At 37.0% G+C, this 19745-nt stretch overlaps 1 protein-coding gene and 1 long non-coding RNA gene across 4 annotated transcripts; one reads left to right on the top strand and one right to left on the bottom strand.

Annotated features, from left to right (window-relative positions):
• The first annotated feature begins 1939 nt into the window (after positions 1-1939).
• On the top strand, positions 1940-17582 carry si:dkeyp-104h9.5. 3 transcript variants are annotated; one of them, XM_087263731.1, is made up of 4 exons: positions 1940-2092; positions 2336-3440; positions 11220-12073; positions 16737-17582. In XM_087263731.1, exons 2-4 carry the CDS (start codon positions 2450-2452, stop codon positions 16752-16754), a joined length of 1863 nt encoding a protein of 620 aa, XP_087119857.1. In that variant the 5' UTR covers positions 1940-2092; positions 2336-2449; the 3' UTR covers positions 16755-17582. The 3 variants fall into 3 exon arrangements, 2 of the variants coding, with proteins under 2 accessions (XP_087119857.1, NP_001107084.1); NM_001113612.1 differs by lacking the exon at positions 1940-2092 and having other exon boundaries at positions 2492-3440; XR_015497236.1 differs by lacking the exons at positions 11220-12073; positions 16737-17582 and adding an exon at positions 5736-6733 and having other exon boundaries at positions 1940-4010.
• On the bottom strand, positions 13759-17196 carry LOC147835814 (uncharacterized). Its single transcript, XR_015498537.1, has 2 exons — positions 15240-17196; positions 13759-15052 (listed from the first exon to the last, which is right to left on the bottom strand). It is a non-coding gene; the product is annotated as an uncharacterized LOC147835814 (long non-coding RNA).
• Positions 17583-19745: the final 2163 nt, after the last annotated feature.

The raw sequence follows: 19745 nt of genomic DNA, 5'->3' as shown, positions 1-19745 counted from the left end.
GTAAGTCTTATTTGTTTTATTTCGGCTAGAATAAAAGCGGTTTGTAATTTTTTATGAACTATTTTAAGGTCAAAATTTTATCCCCTTAAAGCCATTTTTTTCGATAGTCTACAGAACAAACCATCGTTAAACAATAACTTGCCAAAATACCCTAACCATAGTTAACCTAATTACAGTATGTCTGATAAAATTTTTTCTTCTGGAGAAAGTCTTATTTGTTTTATTTCGGCTAGAATAAAAGCAGTTTAATTTTTTTTTAAAAACCATTTTAGGGACAAAATTATTAGCCCCTTTAAGCTATATATTTTTTCAACTGTCTATAGAACAAACCAATGTTTTACAATAACTTGCCAAATTATCCTAACCTGCCTAGTTAACCTAATTAACCTAGTTAAGCCTTTAAATGTCACTTTAAGCTAAACACTAGTATCTTCAAAAATATCTAGTAAAATATTATGTACTGGGGCGACGCGGTGGCGCATTAGGTAGTGCTGTCGCCTCACAGCAACAAGGTCGCTGGTTTGAGCCCTGGCTTGACTTTTCTTTGTGGAGTTTGCATGTTCTCCCCACGTTTGCGTGTGTTTCCTCCGGGTGCTCCGGTTTCACCCACATGTCCAAAGACATGTGGTTCAGGTGAATTGGGTAGACTAAATTGTTCGTAGTGTATGTGTGTGAATGAGTATGTGTGGAGAGATGGGTTGCAGGTGGAAGGGCATCCGCTGCATAAAACATATGCTGGATAAGTTGGCGGTTCATTTGTGCTTGATTTTAAACATAACTTTATTCTTTCATAAGTTATTTACAAGCCCCCTCACATATACTAATGTGCCACAAACAGGACGTTATTTTCACCAACCATTCCCGTTTTATTAGGTTTTTGCATCTAAACTCTTCAAATATGAAAATATACTTATTTTTAAAATACTATTTTTTATCATAATTTTCTTTGGGGAATCTGTTAAAACTTGGTTTAAATTAAAAACTGAAGCCTATAGGCAAATGACAAACTGGCCAGCGCATTCAACCTTCTTCAGTGAGAATTTATCCATTTGAATAATAAGATAAATTCAAACATAATAATAATAATAATCCAACTTTTGGTCTTTCAAACCACCTGACCCCCCTTGGCTACGCGCATGACTATTTAATTTAACTTAATACATTTTAAGAAGAGAGGATTACTTAATAATACATTCAATAGCAGATAAATAATAAATAGCAATATATATATATATATATATATATATATATATATATATATATATATATATATATATATATATATATATATATATATATATATATATAGATATATATATAATAAAAGTAGAACAATAAATGAATAAACTAAATAAAGAAAAAAGACATTAAAATAAACAAACACAAGGGGGTTAAACTACATGACACCGATTAAACATTAATTTCTGGGATTTAGAATTTCTCATATAAAGCCTTCTCATTAAAGCCTGAATATTTTTTAAAAAGCAGAGAATTAATAAAGAAAGTTTTAACCACAGATGTGTGGAACATTGCCGCATTTCCTATTTAAAATTCTATATAATTCTATCTATAATACTATAACCCAAATAGGCTAAACATGTATCTAAAATCCTGCTATCTAACGTTATATTTGCTTTTGTTAAAATGTATTTACATTTAGCGTGCATTAAAAAATTTATTTACATTGCTAATGTCATATGTAAAACGTCCACTCTATAAAAAGAAGGGCAGTTGTCATCACTACTGCCGTAAAGCGGTTTAGAAGTTGCCTTACCAGTTTAATATGCTGTTTCAGCATCAGTTTTGTCTTCCAATCGTATGCCACAGTGAACTAAGACAGGCAGCAACGGCTGTTCTCAGAACAGCGTTTTGAAACACTACGACACATCTCAAACTCCGACACTTCCTGTATGTTTACGGCAGCCTGATTTCCTTCCACAAACAGATGTCAGCTGGCTGAGAGATGACATGTTCATGCTGAAAATACAGCAAACAATCAACGACGAACTAAAGTCTGGCAGGCACACATGATTACGTGATGTAAACATCGCTCCGATGTACCAAAATAAGTCCCGGAGCGAGCGCGAAATGGGTGAGCTCAAATGTGTTGACCTGTCAGCTGACTAGCCTGATAACAGCAACTGGGAAATACACGCAAACTCTCGTGTAACTAATGCTTGGAGTTGTGTTGTGGCATGTTTTAACGCGAGTATGTTTGCTTCTTGAATGATGCAGAAAGGTTTATCCACCATTCTGTGAGTGAATGACTTTATTGACGCGCGCGCGCGTGCGTGTTGTTCTTCAAGTTAAGCTTGATTTGTCATTAACGTTACAGCTATGAGAGCTGCAAGAGCTGACTGCCACTCCCAGCTTTTACTGCTGTCAGGAAGCCACTGATGCCCTACATACTACATAGCCTCCACTAAAGAAAGAAACACACTAGTGGTTTATGTTTAATCCACCAAAGAGCATTTGGAGCAAACGACAAATCATGTGGCTTCAGCAGAGATTAAAGGGGCTGCCCAGTTTGCTCTCCAGCAGCTGGGCCCGTCGTGTTTTGGTTGGACTACTGGTTTTCCTCATTTTCTACTACTGGTTCCTAAGTTCAGATGGCTTGCTGAAGCTGTTCAGCATGTCCAGGGAGCCCGGGGGGGCTGCGGGGGTGTGTTTGCAGACTGATCTTCACAGGTGGGTGTCTATGGCGGACCGAGGGGATGGAGTAGTTCACACCCCTCAAACCAAAGAATCTGGAACATTTGTGGTCGGCAATGGACATTTTCTAGTGGATGTGGATTCCAATAAACTTTGGGTTGCTTCATCTACGCAGCCTGGATCTGCACCGGTTCACCAAACCGACTACAGCCCGATTGCGCGGTTGCAGGTGCCAGGAACGCGCTCCGAAGCGCAAGCCATGATGCTGTGGTATAGAAAAGGCTCAGTTCTTTCCTCTCGGTGCTTCCAGACAGCCAAATCTCAGTCTTCTCGTGACTGCATTGTCATACGAGAGGAGTTCATTGCGCACCGCAGCCGACACAATGTTCATCTCCAGAGAATCCTCATATCAAACCCTACAGATCACATGGTTTCCGTTGACATGTCCTTGGAGTCTCTTTCATTTAGGAGCAAAATGGAGAAGATGGACGATAAAGAGTTTGCGGTGTCCTCCGGAAGGGTGCTCACTGAAAAGAAGGACACCGTGTTGGTGGTGGTGGCCACGAATAGAATAAGCAACAAGATTCAGGTTCCTTCTAAATCCGAGTACTCGGCAAACCTGGTGAGCGTGATTCACACTTCAGAGCCCACTGAGGGCGGGAAACTGGACGACACCTTGGATAAACTCAGAGACAGAGTCCGAAAAGAAATGGTGGATGTCCTCCGGGTTGATGTTGAAGAATTGATGCAGGAGCATCAGCAAGCGTGGGTGGATCTCTTCATATCTGGTACGTTGATTGAGTCTGATAGTTTTTATTAATATAATGTTGTTATTATAATAATCAAAAACATTTCCATTATTGTATGATATATTGCACCAAAATATATCGTCACCTTAAAATAATAAGGTTCTATCTGACATTTTTGTCAAAATTGAGTTGACATATTATTAAAAGACAACTTATTTACATTATGGGATGTGTTTTTATAAGTTGTTTACATTTTAAGACTTTTTATTTAAAGGGCCATGAAACCCCCTCGTTTCAGCAGGGTGTTTTCACACCTCTACTTTGGAAAAAGTCAGAAAAGTGGGTGTGTCCAGCTCTGTTTAGGGGGGAGTGTCGGAGGAACTAAAGTGGGATGGTGTGGGATTGTCTATTTGGGAACGCTAGAGTTTCAGAGTCAAAACACACACACACACACACACACACACACGGGAGAAAGGGATGGTGTTTACATGGACATCTGTAGTCGAATTATTTGCCAAATTATTAAATGGTGGACTTTAACTGCAGTTTGGCTCTTTCATTTAGGGAATTCATTCATTCATTCATGAATATTTGATTCGAGGAACTGCTGTAAGCGTGTATTTTTCATGCAATGTTTGATCCCGTAAAAAAAAAAAAAAAAACCCTCCGCATTTCCCGGAAACTTAGATGCACACGGCAGGTAGCGTCAGAAAGCCGCGTGTGTTATTCCGGTCACTAAATGCGGTAAAAACCCTACACGAGGTTAAAGTTTGGTTGTGATGCTAACGTGTTTACACTCGGTGACTCGGTGCAATAGTTAACTTAGTTCGATACGAGCAAACTGAATAAACAAAGAGCACTGGTCGCTCACTTACCAAATCTGTAGAGACAGGACAATCACCAGTAACTAGAGCCGCGTCTTTATGAAGAGGAGACTACAAGCGAATCCAGATCTCAGCGTTTGGAGATGAGTACAGCTCTCAGGTAAACAATAAACCTCCTTAGACACGTAAGTTATTGTTGTCGAGCGTCGCGTACACTGTTAATCCACACGTGACGCCAGCTGCGCTCTCACAGAGAGAAAATGAAAACAAAACTTAACGGCAGCAAACTATAAAAGCAACACTTCACGCTTGTTTTGCCAACACAACGTGGCGTCTCTGTCGTGAAAACACTGTGACACTAATGAATATTAATGAAGTTGCACAATAGAGCGCGCTGATTGGTTTGAACCAAGCTTTACTCATGCATTAATGCAGCACACTGTAAGACGTAATAAGACTCACTCTGGCACAGACGCCCAGTCTGCACGCTGGAATACAACGCTATTATGTCATGACCGTGACGCAGCTTTAAAAATTAGTTTCAAACCGGAAGTACGAATTTGCTTGAAATAACGCAAAAACAACCAATTTACACTTTTTAGTGAAATATAGGTGTCTTAATAGTGTTTATAGCAGTGTGGGACACATATACGACTGTCAACAACTCAAAAAATGTGTTTTGGTGTTTCGTGACCCTTTAAAAAACAAAACGATTTATCTACAAAGTCAACCCTTAGCTTGACTCTTTAAGGTTCTTTCTGGGAGCCAATCAGTATTTTTAATGCACGCACGAGGACCAATCAGGATCAGCTTTCTTTGTCATTTTGCCGGACTGCTCCATTGTAAGATCAGAAAGACAAAATCACACAAAATCAGAGTCGGCTAAATAATGGCGCACCACACAAATTGAGATGTGCGTAAATGTGAGGATTTAGAAGCATTTTGTGACACTGAGATTAAATTTTAAATTTTACACTGTTAAAAAAAAGAAACGAAATAAAAAAAGATGTATATATTAAATGTGAAAGATTTTTATTTGTGTATATATAGTCAGTGAAACACTTTTCAGTGTTTATGAAACTCATTTCAAAGAGCTTAGAATGACCAAGAGGCGACACTCTAGTGTAATTTGGGAAACAGCCACTAGAGGGCGCGGTGGCCATTTTGGAATAAAAACTCCAATAGAACAACAGCATATTATAAGTCTGTAAAATAAATGATTAATAAGTGTTGTATTGTCGTCTTTTAGGTTGTATCTCAGCTTTAATACGCTTTTTAAATAGATAAATAAATAAACAAAGCAGCTGCGTGCCATCGCAAAAGTAATGAGATCCAATGGACGGCCGATCACTTTCACTCCAAAACGGCGGAATCCAGGGCTGTTGCTGGGCGCTGCTGTTGCGATGGAACGATCTATTGAGTGTCGCCTCTTGGTCATTCTAAGCTATTTGCTCATAGTCTGTTTTCTTTTAAAGTCTTTAAATGTAAGACTAAGCCTTGAAGGGCAAATGCATTATTTAATTCATGGGGCATATAATTCAATAAATATAGCATAAAATTCAATAAATATAATTCAATAATTCATATAAAGCATACAGTTTAAAAATGATGACCATATTAATTATATAAAATTAACATCTGCACTGGATAACATATTCAACAAAGCCTTGTATGTTAAATTTAAACAAGTAAAAATATTCATCCTAAAACATTAACTAAATGTTATAGACAGCAAAAAGGTTACTTTCTCAAGCATCAACATATTGTTACACCACCAAATTATATATTTTTTGATTGTACTTCTTGAAAAGTAATGCTTCAATGAATGATCTGCCAGATAGAACCTTATAATTCCAAGCGGAAAATGACTTTTCAGAGTTAGAAGGTTCTGTCTGCATTTACCGTGGTTTATTTTACTCCAATTTGCAAATGTAAGAAAGTTTTGATAATTTATATTGAGTACTTTTAGGGTCTCTGTCATGTTAATGTATGAAAGAGAACTGTTAAACACATATTATTAGTTATATGTAGGGCCAAATGGATTCTGCGGACGTTTTTTGCTATTTCTGCAGAGAATTTTGGTAAAAATCTGCGGGTTTCTGCGGAATTATTTTGGGAGTGTTATAACTAAAACATTAATACGTGAAATAAAAAATTAAATCTTTTTAACTTTAATGTTTAAAATGCAAATCCAATTAGATCCACTTTATTTGGTAAACAAAGCAACTCTCTCATATAATATATCTATTAAATAGCAGAAAATATTACTTTACAAACTGCATTGTACATTAATCAGATGAACATTTTCACATTAGTCAATAATACAATACAACTTTATAATTCTAAGCTGACGATATTGAGGTAATTGTCAATTTAAGGCCATTTTATGCCACTCATTACACAATTCCAGAATGATTTTTTTTTCTAATGAATATTTAATTTAGTTATATTTAATTTTAACAGTTTAATAATCAGGCCTTGGAGTCAGAATGTGAAAACACATATCCTAAATAAAAAATAATTAAACAAAAAAAGAGCAAGGTAAAAAGTAACAGAGGCTGCGATATCTGCTACCAGATCTATTGTCAGTTGTCAGACACCCACATGAAAACATGCTTAAGTAATTTATAGTAAATACTATAGTGTTTTTTTTTAAAACATACTGACCCTGAAACCTCCAATAGTGATAGAGGGCATGCTTGTCCCCCCTCCCGTCTCCCCCGACGGCCCGCACTCACATTGCATCCGAGCCAGGGCACCCTTACGTCATCAATGATGCACTGTTTAGTTTAACAGAAGAGAAGCACTCTCACTCAGCGCAGTGGAGATTTCTTTAGTTATATCATTTAAGTCGTTTAATATGCAGTGAGTGACAGGCAGTCAAATATTTCGCTGAATAGATCAGCCGCATTTGACGCATAAAAGTCCTCGTGCTGCAGGTATTAGGTTTGCTGAAGGTGCAGTGAGGGGTTTGTGTCTTTAATAAACTATGACAGTTTGTGTTCATTGAACAGTAAGAATGATTAATTAATCCATATGAAACAGTCCCTTTAAAGTGACATTGCGTCTTCAGTTTCGAGCTCAGGTGTGTTTTGCACACACACTACAAGTGTACCGCGACAAAGCCCAAGTGAACCGTGCTCTGGCACACCTCTTCCAACCGGGCCAGGGCCGGTCAACTGAACCCTGCCTGAGCCCGATTCAGAGTACTCACACTACTCAAATCAGGAAACGCCCCAGGGCACGATTAGGATAGCGTGATGCACCCAGAGATGTTGCGCAATCATGTAAAATGTGGCCAAATTTTTATGTATGAGTGGTATATATTGAGGTCATTTCCATGTGTTGTGCGATAAGTCGATATATTGATTATTGTGACAGGCCTAGTCGGGCCATCAGTCAGAGGCAGTTCGGGTAGATGGTTTGGTGTAGAGATCTGCGCGGGACTAAATTTTGAATCCCGCTCCCGCCCGCACCCGCCAGGTTTTAGCCCGAACCCGACCGATCCCGCTTATATTAAGAATTTGTTGTCCCGCTGCCCGCCCTGCCCAGTTTTCTGCCCGCCGTGCCCGATCCCGCTAAAGAGCGGGGGAGAACAAAACCGAAAATCACCCAGCTATACAGTCCAGACAGCCAAGCTGTCTGTATAAACACACACACACAGACAAAGCTCTCTCTCTCTCATAAGCAGGTCGCACACCTGAAGCGCCGCCGCGCAGCACCATGCATTTTAGAATTCTAAACATAGGTTTCTAACAGGATACACACACCGGCGCCGCAATTTGTCGGCGGCGCCCGGCCACGGCTCAGGACGCAGTTCATTTTTCAGCCGCGCCACAGAGCGCCATCTGATTAGTTTTATGTTAAATATCATTAGAATGTGCGCGTTTGGTGTGTGATACTTTAATAATGTCATGTGCGCGGCGCCGAGCAGCGCTTCTGGTGTGCGACCTGCTATATGAGCGCGCGCACTAACACACACACACACACACATAAGCACCAAGCACACACATAGGGCACAGCTCTCTCTCAGTCACATAGCAATATCCGCGATATTGCTAGACAGCCCGCTCCCGTCCCAAATTAAACTCGTTACCGACCGCTCCCGCGATTTATTCGGAAATTTATTCCCGCGCCACAGAAATCTGGTCGGGTCCCGCGGCGCCCCTGGAATGCAGACCTCTAGTTTGGTGTGCTCTAGGGCTTTACGATATTGAAAAAAATCTAATATTACAAATACAGTTTCACAAGATGGTTTAAATGGCACTATTTGACTGATTTCTCAACAGTATCTTGATGCAGCCTTTATGATGCAAGCTGAGACTGCATCACTTAGCGATGTAATGTCAGACATAATGCACTCAAATGGAGCGAGTGACGTCACTTTGACGGGTAGGGTTAGGGGTGGGGTTAGGTGAGCCCATTAAAAAGCATTGGATGCAGCCCAGATTGCACTGCACCAGGTTTGCAGCCAGACCCCTCTCAGATTTCTAGGGAGTCTAAGTTTACTCTGGTACAGAATCTTCTCTTACTTTGCTTTGTTTAATTTCTAGTAATCCGCCCACTTCAGCGGGAATCAGGCAGATAAAGCACACCACATCATCACGAAACTATTAAAATTAGGACAACCAAAACAAAGAAATGAAACGTTACTGTACAGCAGTACAATGTATGTCTATACGCACATGCCTGTGTGTTCTCATTTATCATAGTCATTTACTCGCCGACCGACTGTTGGCATTGAAATCCAGTGGTCTTGCCATTAACGGAGGGACCCAGCGCAGGGAGCGCACACATCCATAATATAAAACCACATATATAAACTTCTCCGTTAATAACTAGACATAAAATGTATTTTATAACATCCTCTAGACAGACGTTGTCCAACATTCATCCCAAATGCTCCGGAGAGAACTGAAACAGGAACTTTTTACCTATAGGCTTTATGACACTTAATAGGTGATTCCCTTTATTTAAAGATGTTGCTTATTATATCTTAAGTAAAAGAAAGTGTTAAGTGATTCAGCACATAAGAGCAACATGTAATAAAATATAGCTAATATTTTGTTGTGCTCAGCAGCTATGCACTAATAAAGCTCTTTATGTATTTAACATTTGCTTTTTTAATTTTACCACGTCATATAAAAACATTAACACTTGTTTGAGGACACAGAACACATTTCGAACGTGCAGTTTTCCCCGATGCGTCTGTAAAGTGCTGCGCAGCTGCAGACAGAAAAAAGGTCGCCTAGTTTTTGCTTTCACTCAATCCTGAAAATGCTCTGTTTGCATGATTTGATTAATTTCATCGTATCCAAATACTTTATAAATAACATTTAAAACATTCTCCGGAGTTTATTGTTTTTAGAAAATATCTAAAATCTTTTTTTCAGAGAGGCTTTTGAAAAATGAAAGTTTAATATGGCTTTAAAACAGTTTGATATAGTACCTAATTGTTATAGCTATAGCTTTTGTTAGTTTGATATTGGTTTATTTATTTAATTTGATTTTATTATATCTGATATTTGTAATTCTTTAAATTATTTCAATATAGCTTAGGTTATTTTATCTAGATATGACACTGTTGTTTTGAGCCTACAAAAGTGGACACGAAATTTGTAGTTTAATGTCTTTCTGTTGTATTCATATAGTGTATTATCTCCAAAATAAATAAAAACAAAAAATAAAAGAAAAAAGCCGCTCGCGGCATCAACAGAGCTATGAAGGGATCGCTCATTTCCTCGGTCACACACACACACACACACACACACACAGGCATCTAAAACTCTCGAAAACCTTTACTGTCTGCTGTGTCTTTACTATGGTGTAAAGATTATTATGTGTTATTAAAACATCAAGGAGGACGCAGCAAAGAAAAGTCACTTATAAATTAAAACTACTTTATTGTTTTATGCAACAGCCTTACATTTAAAAGAGCAACATAAGGGCGATCATACGCAAAAAAAACCCAGCCTATAATTTGTTCCAGATGTTTTCTTTCCCTTATTTATTTATTTGTTTATGTGTTTGGCGCATGTACTCCTGTGCAATCGGAAAACTGTCCCTGCCTCGCCTTTCACTCCGCCCCGAAGCCCTGGCTGGCCCTCTTTGGCCCACGTTATTCGGCAGGCCGAAAAAGGCCGGCCGCTGGCCCCAAAAAAGCCCCGATTTGGCCCGATTAGGCCCTGGAAGTTATAGTGGAAACGCGACTGGCCTTGACTCGCCCTGGCTCGCTCACTTTAGGCGCGATGGTGGAAACGCGGCTAATGTTTGTTTGAGAGTGCACAAGAAAATCTGTGCTTAAGCAGCGTAAACTACAGAGCGTGCAAGAAGTTTGATCTGGACTTGTAATACTGCGCTCACGACATTTGTCATTGAAATAACGCCACTGGTAGTTGTTAGATCTGTGTAAAAGGTCTGCCGCCACAGCTGGAAAAAATCCTAGAGGAAACACTGCATAGATATGCTGATTTTTCTTTTTTTAAAATGCAAAATCCCAGTACAGTCACAGTATTAGTTTTGGGAAAACATGTATTATTGCCTTTATTGCAAAAAATGTGCAGCATTTAAGAAAATAATGAAAGGGCTCTTCACCTTAAATTTATTTCAAATAATTTTGTTAAAAAACCGTGACTAAATTGTAGCATGAGATTAGTATCATGAATCATATCAAATCGTGAGTCAGATGAGCTGTTACATTCCTAAAAACAAGACAAAAATTCTAAGTAAGAAACTTTTTTTGTGCATAAAGTGTATCAAAATTCCATATACTGTAACTAAATACAATTCTGTGGCTCCAGTTCAGCTCTAAATTAGAGTCGACGTTGCATATCTTGTGATGTGACTATTGCGGGTGCACACATTGCAATATCAATGCTGAAATGAAATATAGTGTGTTCCAAACATCGCTTCTCAACGGGTTAATGTCACCATCAGCTTGGTGTTTCCTGGCCTTTAGGCTTTCTAATATGAGTTTACTTTGATTCTTTTTCAGGTGTGGAAATCCGAAAGATCACAGATGCCCACACTCCGTCCAGTCGAACAGTCAACAACACCCTATACTACATTCTGTCAACCTCCACGGCGCCTCTACTGGACCAAAGCCTCACCTCCGAAGACCACGAGCACCTGGAGTCCAGTCTGAATTATGCTGATCACTGCTTTAGTGGCCACGCCACCATGCATGCAGAGAACCTCTGGCCAGAGCGGCTAACAAACGTAGCACAGATCCTTCAGCTCGTGAATCTCTGGAACTTAACCCTTCAGAAAAGAGGATGCAAGGTGCTGGTGGCTGCAGGAACTCACGGCATGATGCAAGGTATGGTCCTTAGCTTCGGCGGTCTCCAGTTCACCGAAAACCACCTTCAGTTCCAGGCTGATCCAGATGTTCTTCACAACAGCTACTCTCTGAGAGGTATCCATTACAATAAAGATCTTATCAACCTAGCGGTGCTGCAGGACATCGAAGGAAAGCCGTTCCTGCACGTTTCCGTCAAGCCTCAGGAGAAACCGGTCAAGCTGTACGCCTGCGAGGCCGGTTGCATGAACGAACCTGTGGAGCTGACCTCAGAACTGAAAGGACACACGTTTCCAGTAATGGTCACCCAGCCTATCACGCCGCTACTCTACATCTCTACTGATCTCACTCACCTTCAAGACCTGAGACACACGATGCACGTCAAGGCCATCTTGGCTCACGAGGACCACATGGCCAAACAGTACCCCGGCCTGCCTTTCCTCTTCTGGTTCAGTGTGGCGTCCCTCATCACGCTCTTCCATTTCTTCCTCTTCAAACTCATCTACAACGAGTACTGCGGACCCGGAGCCAAACCGCTCTTCAGGAGTAAGGTATAAACGGTCACAAGAAGACAAGCCATTCTTTGGGGGCATGGTGGTGGTGGTGGTGGTAACTGTGATTGACTTTTCCCCCTCTCGCTTAAATCTCAAACTCTGCCTTGCAAGATATTTTTACCTCTGGAAACTGAGTGATGATAATTGCTTTGGGTAACCCATCAAACTTTCAATCTGCTGTAATTGGAGGGTCTGGAAATAGTTGTCTGCAATCTTCAGTTTGGGTGTTCTCTTTCTACGAACTTGCGCTGAAAGCACCAGTGCTATAAAGACACTATTCGGTGGACTTTGATTTGTTTAGTCCCCCGCCTCGTTCTCTCTGACACAAATGGAATTGATTTGCGTCGGGAGATGAAAAAGATATTTATTTTTTTTATATAAATATAAATATAAGAAATGCGAGTCCGCTTTGCAGAATAACCATTTGCTAATTATGTTCGAAGGACAATTTTTTGAATGTAATTTATCTCATGACTTTCTCATTTTTTATACGTAGTTTTACAGCTAAAAGAAATCTGTTTAGAGTATTTAATTCAATTTATCGACGGGATAGCAGGTGAGGATTTGATTTTTATTCGATCTGAAATTTGTGTGTGAACTTCTCACTGGTGCCTTCAAGTCTTTCTTCTTCCAAGTTGGTTTAAGGGGTTTGGTTTCTTTGAAATCTGCTTTCTTTTGTTTGGGGTTTGTTTACATTATGGGGTCTCGTTTTGTGCATTGTGCATTTTGCAGAACTTTCTTCTTGTTGCTGTGCTGAAGTGAATCTGCTGCTGATTTGGCTCATTTTAGCCCAAATTCATCAACGTTTTTCACTCATCACATTCACCTACACCAAAATGTTACGTCAATGCTGATGGCTGTTTTGGTAAAACATGTTAAAAACTGTTAACATGACATCCATTTTGGGTCATTCCACCTCAAAATCAAAAGTAAATTTAATGAAGCTTTGTATAAGAAAGAAGCTACTTTTAGGGACTATTTTTGTCAATTAAAGCTGCATAAATTCTCATTATGAATGCTTAGAAATGCTTAAAAAACTGAAAACAAGAATTTTATGATTGTAAAATACATTATAAATCTAAAAGAGAAGTAATACTGTGTATTCCAATACTAAACTTATTTATTGAAGCGCTGAGAGTCTTAAGAATCAAATTGGACAAGATGAGAATTTAAAAATAATGGCTTCATTTTTTTTTTTTTAATCAAATATAGTATTAGAGATGCCCCCAAACATGTTTTCTTACAATCACCAAATCTACACTAGTCAAATCCTAGTTTAGATGTGTTTAGTCTACTGTAGTCATTGATTTCAGAAAATCCATTGAAGGAATCCATATGTGTGAGTTTGACTGTAATTTAATTAGTTCATGTTTTGGAGCACAAAATGCAATTGGGGTGTTTATAAAAGGCTATTAGACTTGTATCACTTTTGTAAATGTTGAAGTAAGCAAGTGCAGTTTCTCATGGTCTGATGTGTAAATGATATCTCTGCTGCACACTGTATGCACTGATATCATACACTCTGAGCCGCACTCTGTTACAACGCCGACAACAGATATGAAAAGTTCCACAAGCTCCCAAAAGGAAACTCTTTTAATTGTCCATCTATTATTTACTTGTTAATGTAATGGCTTTGCACTGTTTGCCGTGTGGGTCTCAAAATTGTTTTTATGTTGAAGTAATCGAGTGTTTTTTTTTCTTTCTCTCGCTCTCCAATGTTACATTTGTTCAACTTTTGTTTGTTGTGTTCTGATTAAATTAACTAATCAAGATCATCATAATCATGGTCATTTACATTTATTTTAAAATCTAATACTGTGACGTTTAATAGCATTATACTCTTCGCTGATGTGAAATGAGCGCCACAACTGAGTTGATTCAAAATGTGTCTACTATTTGCATTAGTTCTAGACAATATAATAGAAAATATGCCCATCCATAGTAATAACATTGTAAAACATCCCAATTGATCTAAAATTATAAATTCTTTCAAGGGCTAAAGAAAGAAAGAAAGAAAGAATAAGAGACGAACGATCGAAAGAGCTAACAAATGAACGAACAAATGACCGAAAGAAAAAGAACAAACGAAAGAAAAAACGAATTAAAGAAAAAAATGAACCAACCAAAGAATGAACGAAGCAAAGAAAGAATGAAAGAAAGCAAGAACAAACAAAGGAACAGAAGAAAGAACAAACAAAAGAAAAATAAAGAAAGAACAATTAAATGAAAGAAAAAACAAAAAGAAAACAAACAAAAGAAAGAACAAACGATAGAACAAAAAAGAAAACAAACAAAAGAAAAAACAAAAAAGAAAATGAACAAAAGAACGAACGAACAAACTAAAGAAAAAAAAGAAAACGAACGAAAGAACGAACGAAAAAAAGAACGAATGAAAGGAAGAACGAACGAGAGAACAAAAAAGAAAACGAACAAAAGAATAAACAAAAAAGAAAGCAAACGAAAGAAAGAACAAACGAAAGTCCAAACTAAGGAAAGAGCGAATGAATGAACAACTGAAAGAAAAAAATTAAGAAAGAACAAACAATATAGTGAAAGAAAAAAGCAAAAAAAAGATAGAAAGAACGAACCAACCAAAGATTGAACGAACAAAAGAAAGAAAGAACAAACAAACAAAAAAGAAAGAACAAACAATAAAGAAAGGACAAATGAAAGAAAGATAAAAAAGAAAGAACAATTGAACGAAAGAAAAAACGAAAGAAAGAACAAACTATAGAGAGAACAAATGAAAGAGAAAAAAATAAAGAAAGAACAAACGAAAGAAAGAACAAACTATAGAGAGAACAAATGAAAGAGAAAAAAATAAAGAAAGAACAAACGAAAGAAAGAACAAACTATAGAGAGAACAAATGAAAGAGAAAAAAATAAAGAAAGAACAAACGAAAGAAAGAACAAACTATAGAGAGAACAAATGAAAGAGAAAAAAATAAAGAAAGAACAAACGAAAGAAAGAACAAACTATAGAAAGAACAAACGAAAGAGAAAAAAATAAAGAAAGAACAAACGAAAGAAAGAACAAACTATAGAAAGAACAAACGAAAGAGAAAAAAATAAAGAAAGAACAAACGAAAGAAAGAACAAACTATAGAAAGAACAAACGAAAGAGAAAAAAATAAAGAAAGAACAAACTATAGAAAGAACAAACTATAGAAAGAACAAACGAAAGAGAAAAAAATTAAGAAAGAACAAGCGAAAGAGAATGAAAGAAAGAAAAAAGGAAAGAGAGACAAAGAAAGAAAGAGAAAAAGAATGAAAGTCATAGGAATTGAACTCGAATTAGCCACTAAACTATCAAAAATAGATCGGCACAAGCATGTAAAAGAGATGTGTACCTGCAAAAGACTAGCTGGTATAGTATCGTAAGATTAATTTATTGTATTGCGATAACCCTAGCGCCCATATAAATGACATTTTATGTGCCAAGAGTTTGAGTGTTGCAGGTTGTTTATTAAAATTTGACCAATATTGGACAGACCGGCCTAAAGGTGAACTTCTTCAGGTGCTGTTTACACTAGTACGTTTTACTTTTAATGTACATACTTTTTGTTATGGTTAACCCGACATCCACAAACCTCCAGTAATTACTTATATTATTCAATAAATTACCAATTAATTGTATTTTCAGTAATGTCTACCCTAAACCCAACCCTCACAGTAATGTAAAAACAGTAACTATACCAGGTAATATTCATGTTATCTATTAAATTACCCAATTTAATTGTATGTTATTCACACCTACACTTAAGAGTGTTCCGTTTCGGGTCTTTTGGAGTCGACTTTGATTCTCAACTCGTAATTTTGGAGTCGGTAGAGGAATTAAACATGCTGTGTCATTTCATGATTTTATACATGCAGTCCTCCTCTGGTCAGACAAAATAAGCAGTTTAAATCATCCGCAGTCAAAATAAAATAGCTACCAGCCTATACTTTTTTACAGCATATTTAATTGTCTAGTGTAAACAATTGAGAAAAATTACATTGCAATCTAAGAGACGCAACATCAATTTAATATCGAAATGTTTAATGGAAAGATGTGTAGCAGTTCATTAACAAAAAAAAAAAAAAAAAGTTTTTTTTTAATGTTTCACACTTAAATACTACGTACCGAGTGAACAAAATAATCTGGAGTAGCGGACAGTCTGTGGTTGTTACTTTCTGTATTTTTTTTTTTTTTTTTCGGCAACAGACGCTCCAAGCAATCAATAAACAAAAAAGCTATCATAAACAATAAATTGTATCTTAATTTTAATGTATGTTTTGTAGTCATCTTCAAAATAAATAAGAATAGCCTAAATATTAGAGGTGAAATTGAGTGTCCAGGGCCAAAAAAACAAAACAAAAACACGACCACATACTGTCAGATTTTGCCAATAAATAAATGTTGGTTACTTTTGTTATATAATTTGTGTTTTTTTTTTTATTAATTTATTTATTTGTGAATAGGCATAGGTTAAAATGTTTACTTAAGTATAGCAACCAATAACATAACATCGTCATTTTACCTGCAGAAATCTCTTTAAATCTTTTAAAATTCACAAGTTATGTTCAAACGTTCTCACATTTTGCACAAAGAATCCACATCAAATGTACTCTCCATCTTTAACATGCATATTTATATTAACTTTATTTGTTATTTCAACAGGATGATGCTTCTGTCTGAAGCCTAATCCAGGGTGCAGAAACATTAAAAGTGGCGCTGGATGTCCTCTCAGGATTGATTTTAATGGCTGGAGAAGTAGCAGTGTATATAAAACATGCTTGTTGTGTTGTGTTTAATATTGGACATCAGCTGATTTGTGGTAAACGTTGCTGAATTTAAAATATGAAGACTTGAGGTGCAAATTTGTGTGTGTTAATGCAAAAAATATCAACAGTTATGAAGGATTTAGACAAGCCTTGTAGTAATTTATTCTTTTGGCTTAATCGAGCACAATAATACAATCTTAATGGAGAATTGAGATTTGAGTTTAACACGCAGCTACATCTTTAAACCTTCGCTGATTTGATGTGAATTTGTCTATAAAATGTTATAAATGCAACAAATGGACAAAACTGCAACTGATTTTCTTTTGTATTCCAAGTAATCCAAGTCAAATTGACTTAAAAAAAAACAAAAAAAAAACAATTGGTTTGCTGACTTGGTACTTTAATTTCCCATAGTTTGTGTTTCTTGGGCGTTTTTACATTTATATGCTTACAAATTGCATAATTGGACATTGACGTCTAATGCAATATATTGGTTTAAAAAGTCACTTTGACAAATTTAAAACTTTAAATTGAAAAGCTACTGCGCATTGAGATATTTAGACTGATAATTACCAGGCTTTTTTTTTTTTTAAGAGTAGGCCTAAACAAGTTTGGCTTATGTCAGCAGAGAGATGCCTGATGTATATAAACCCCTCATACCATACCATGCTTGCAAAATAAAAGAAAATAAGTCTGTCATTGACACTATCTTTAAAATTAAAATAAGATTTTTATTTAAAAACATTGTTCTTCTCAGTCCTTCACTTTCTTTACTACGGACGACAGTTTCCACCAGGTAAGAAAAAAAATCCTGCCATAAAACAGAAATTATGACTCGAAAATACGAGATAAAAAGAGAAATTGTGACTTTTAGGGTTGGAGAAATTACATTGATATGCCAATAGGTGGCGTATTTTATATATTTATATATCAATCGCACACACTCACCGGCCGCTTTATTAGGTACACCTGTCCAACTGCTTGTTAACGCAAATTTCTAATCAGCCAATCACATGGCAGCAACTCAATGCATTTAGGCATGTAGACATGGTCAAGTGGATCTGCCACAGTTATGTATCCGTGATAGTTCCAAAATCATTATAATGCAAGAATTTATCACTTTTCTTGTTTTTAATCAGTCTGAAGGGCATCACACACCTGATGCGCCGCGACACGGCGAGCACATGACAGTTGACAGTATCGCACACCAGACGCGCACATTCGCATGCTATTTAAAATTAAACTAATCAGATGGAACTCTGTGGCACGGCAGAAATATGAACAGTGTCCTGAGTTGTGGCTGGGCGCCGGCAACTTGCGGCGCTGGTGTGTGTAACTTGATAGAAACCGATGTTTAGAATTCTAAAATGCGTGTCGCTGCGCGTCACCAAGCGGTGCTTCTGGTGTGCGACCTAAGACAGGGGTGTCCAAAATTTCTAGTATATTTAGTAGGAGCTTGATTAGCTGCTTCAGGTGTGTTTGATTAGGAATGGAGCTAAACTCTCCAGGACACTGACCCTCCAGGACCGAGTCTGGACACCCCTGGTCTAAGAAATTTAATAAAATATCAATTTCAATTAAAAAATGTGAAAAAGGCTGTGAATTCGAGAATTTTTATTTGTGAATAAAATATTTTCCATACATATTTAAAAAAAAATTCTTTCCTTTTTTTTTTTTGTATATATACAATTTTTTTTTTTTTTTTTTTATGTGTGTATGTAACATTACTTAACCTGATCTGTTAACAATAAAGTTATTGTCATTGTTACTATAAAGAACATTATGTAGAAATAAGGCGAAATCTCAAGACATCAGCCAGGAAATTAAAACTTGGCCACAAATGGGTCTTCCAAACAGACCATGACCCTAAGCATACTGCCAAATTTGTTACAATGTGCTTTAAGGATAACAGAGTGAATGTTTTGGAGTGGCCATAACAAAGCCCTGACCTCAATCCTATAATAAATTTGTGGGCAGAGTTGAAAAAGCTTGTGCGAGCAAGACAAATCTCAGTCAGTTACACCAATTCTGTCAGGAGGAATGGGCCAAAATTCCTTCAAACTATTGTGAGAAGCTTGTGGAAGGATACCCAAAACGTTTGACCAAAGTTATACAGTTTAAAAGCAAAGCTAAAAAAAATACCAAGAATATGTATGTAAACTTTTGACTTTTTATTTAAAAAAATCTCTAAAAAATCTGTCATTATTCTGGCATTTAGCAAATTTTAATCTTTTAGGTAATCCTAACAGACCTAAAATAGTAAACATTTAGTATGAAACCATCAGACATTTTTTAAAAAAAATGGTTATGTTCCTTTTTTTAGAGTATATGTAAACTTCTGGTTTCAACTGTATGTAAATTATGGTTTGACCCACCATCCTATCTGAAACAAGAGGGAGAATGATAGGGAGTTGGTTGGGGTGAATGCCTTTGACAGGCATTGTCATTTCCCATTTAACGTTACCTTTTGTTTCTTTGTTTAATTAAGGAGCTACAAAAAAGCCAACTAAAATTAAACATAACTAAATCTGACTTTTACAATGTAAATACTGCCGCTTGACAGAGGACAGTGCACAAGAAAAGAGCAAGCTAATCAGGCAAAAGCAGGAGCAGCTTGACTAGTGTATTCTGCATTGATCTCCATTGTGTTATTATTTACTATAATAAGTTCACTATAAAACTGCATCAATAACTTATGTTTTAAAGCAACATTTTCTTGTTTGTTTTTTTTTAATATTAGCAAATAAATCAGGAAATTACACATGGCAAGTTAATGGTAAATTCAAACTCAATCAAGCTTGATCTTTGGCCCTTTATAAGAAAAAGTTTGGGCATCTTGATAGACCAGGGGTGCCCAAACATTTTCGTATGAGGAGCCAAAAAACAAACATCATTGATAGCAGTG

This window comes from Danio rerio, chromosome 8 (assembly GCF_052040795.2).
Source record: "Danio rerio strain M-AB ecotype USA chromosome 8, GRCz13ab, whole genome shotgun sequence".
Taxonomy (NCBI): domain Eukaryota; kingdom Metazoa; phylum Chordata; class Actinopteri; order Cypriniformes; family Danionidae; genus Danio; species Danio rerio.
Note: the sequence above shows the minus strand (reverse complement) of the source record. Positions and strands in the feature narration are given on the sequence as shown.

Coding starts and splice junctions, on each gene's coding strand:
- si:dkeyp-104h9.5 (XM_087263731.1), top strand. CDS start 2,450: ATGTTTAATCCACCAAAGAGCATTTGGAGCAAACGACAAATCATGTGG. Junction 3,441..11,219: donor GGTGGATCTCTTCATATCTG/GTACGTTGATTG, acceptor ATTCTTTTTCAG/GTGTGGAAATCCGAAAGATC.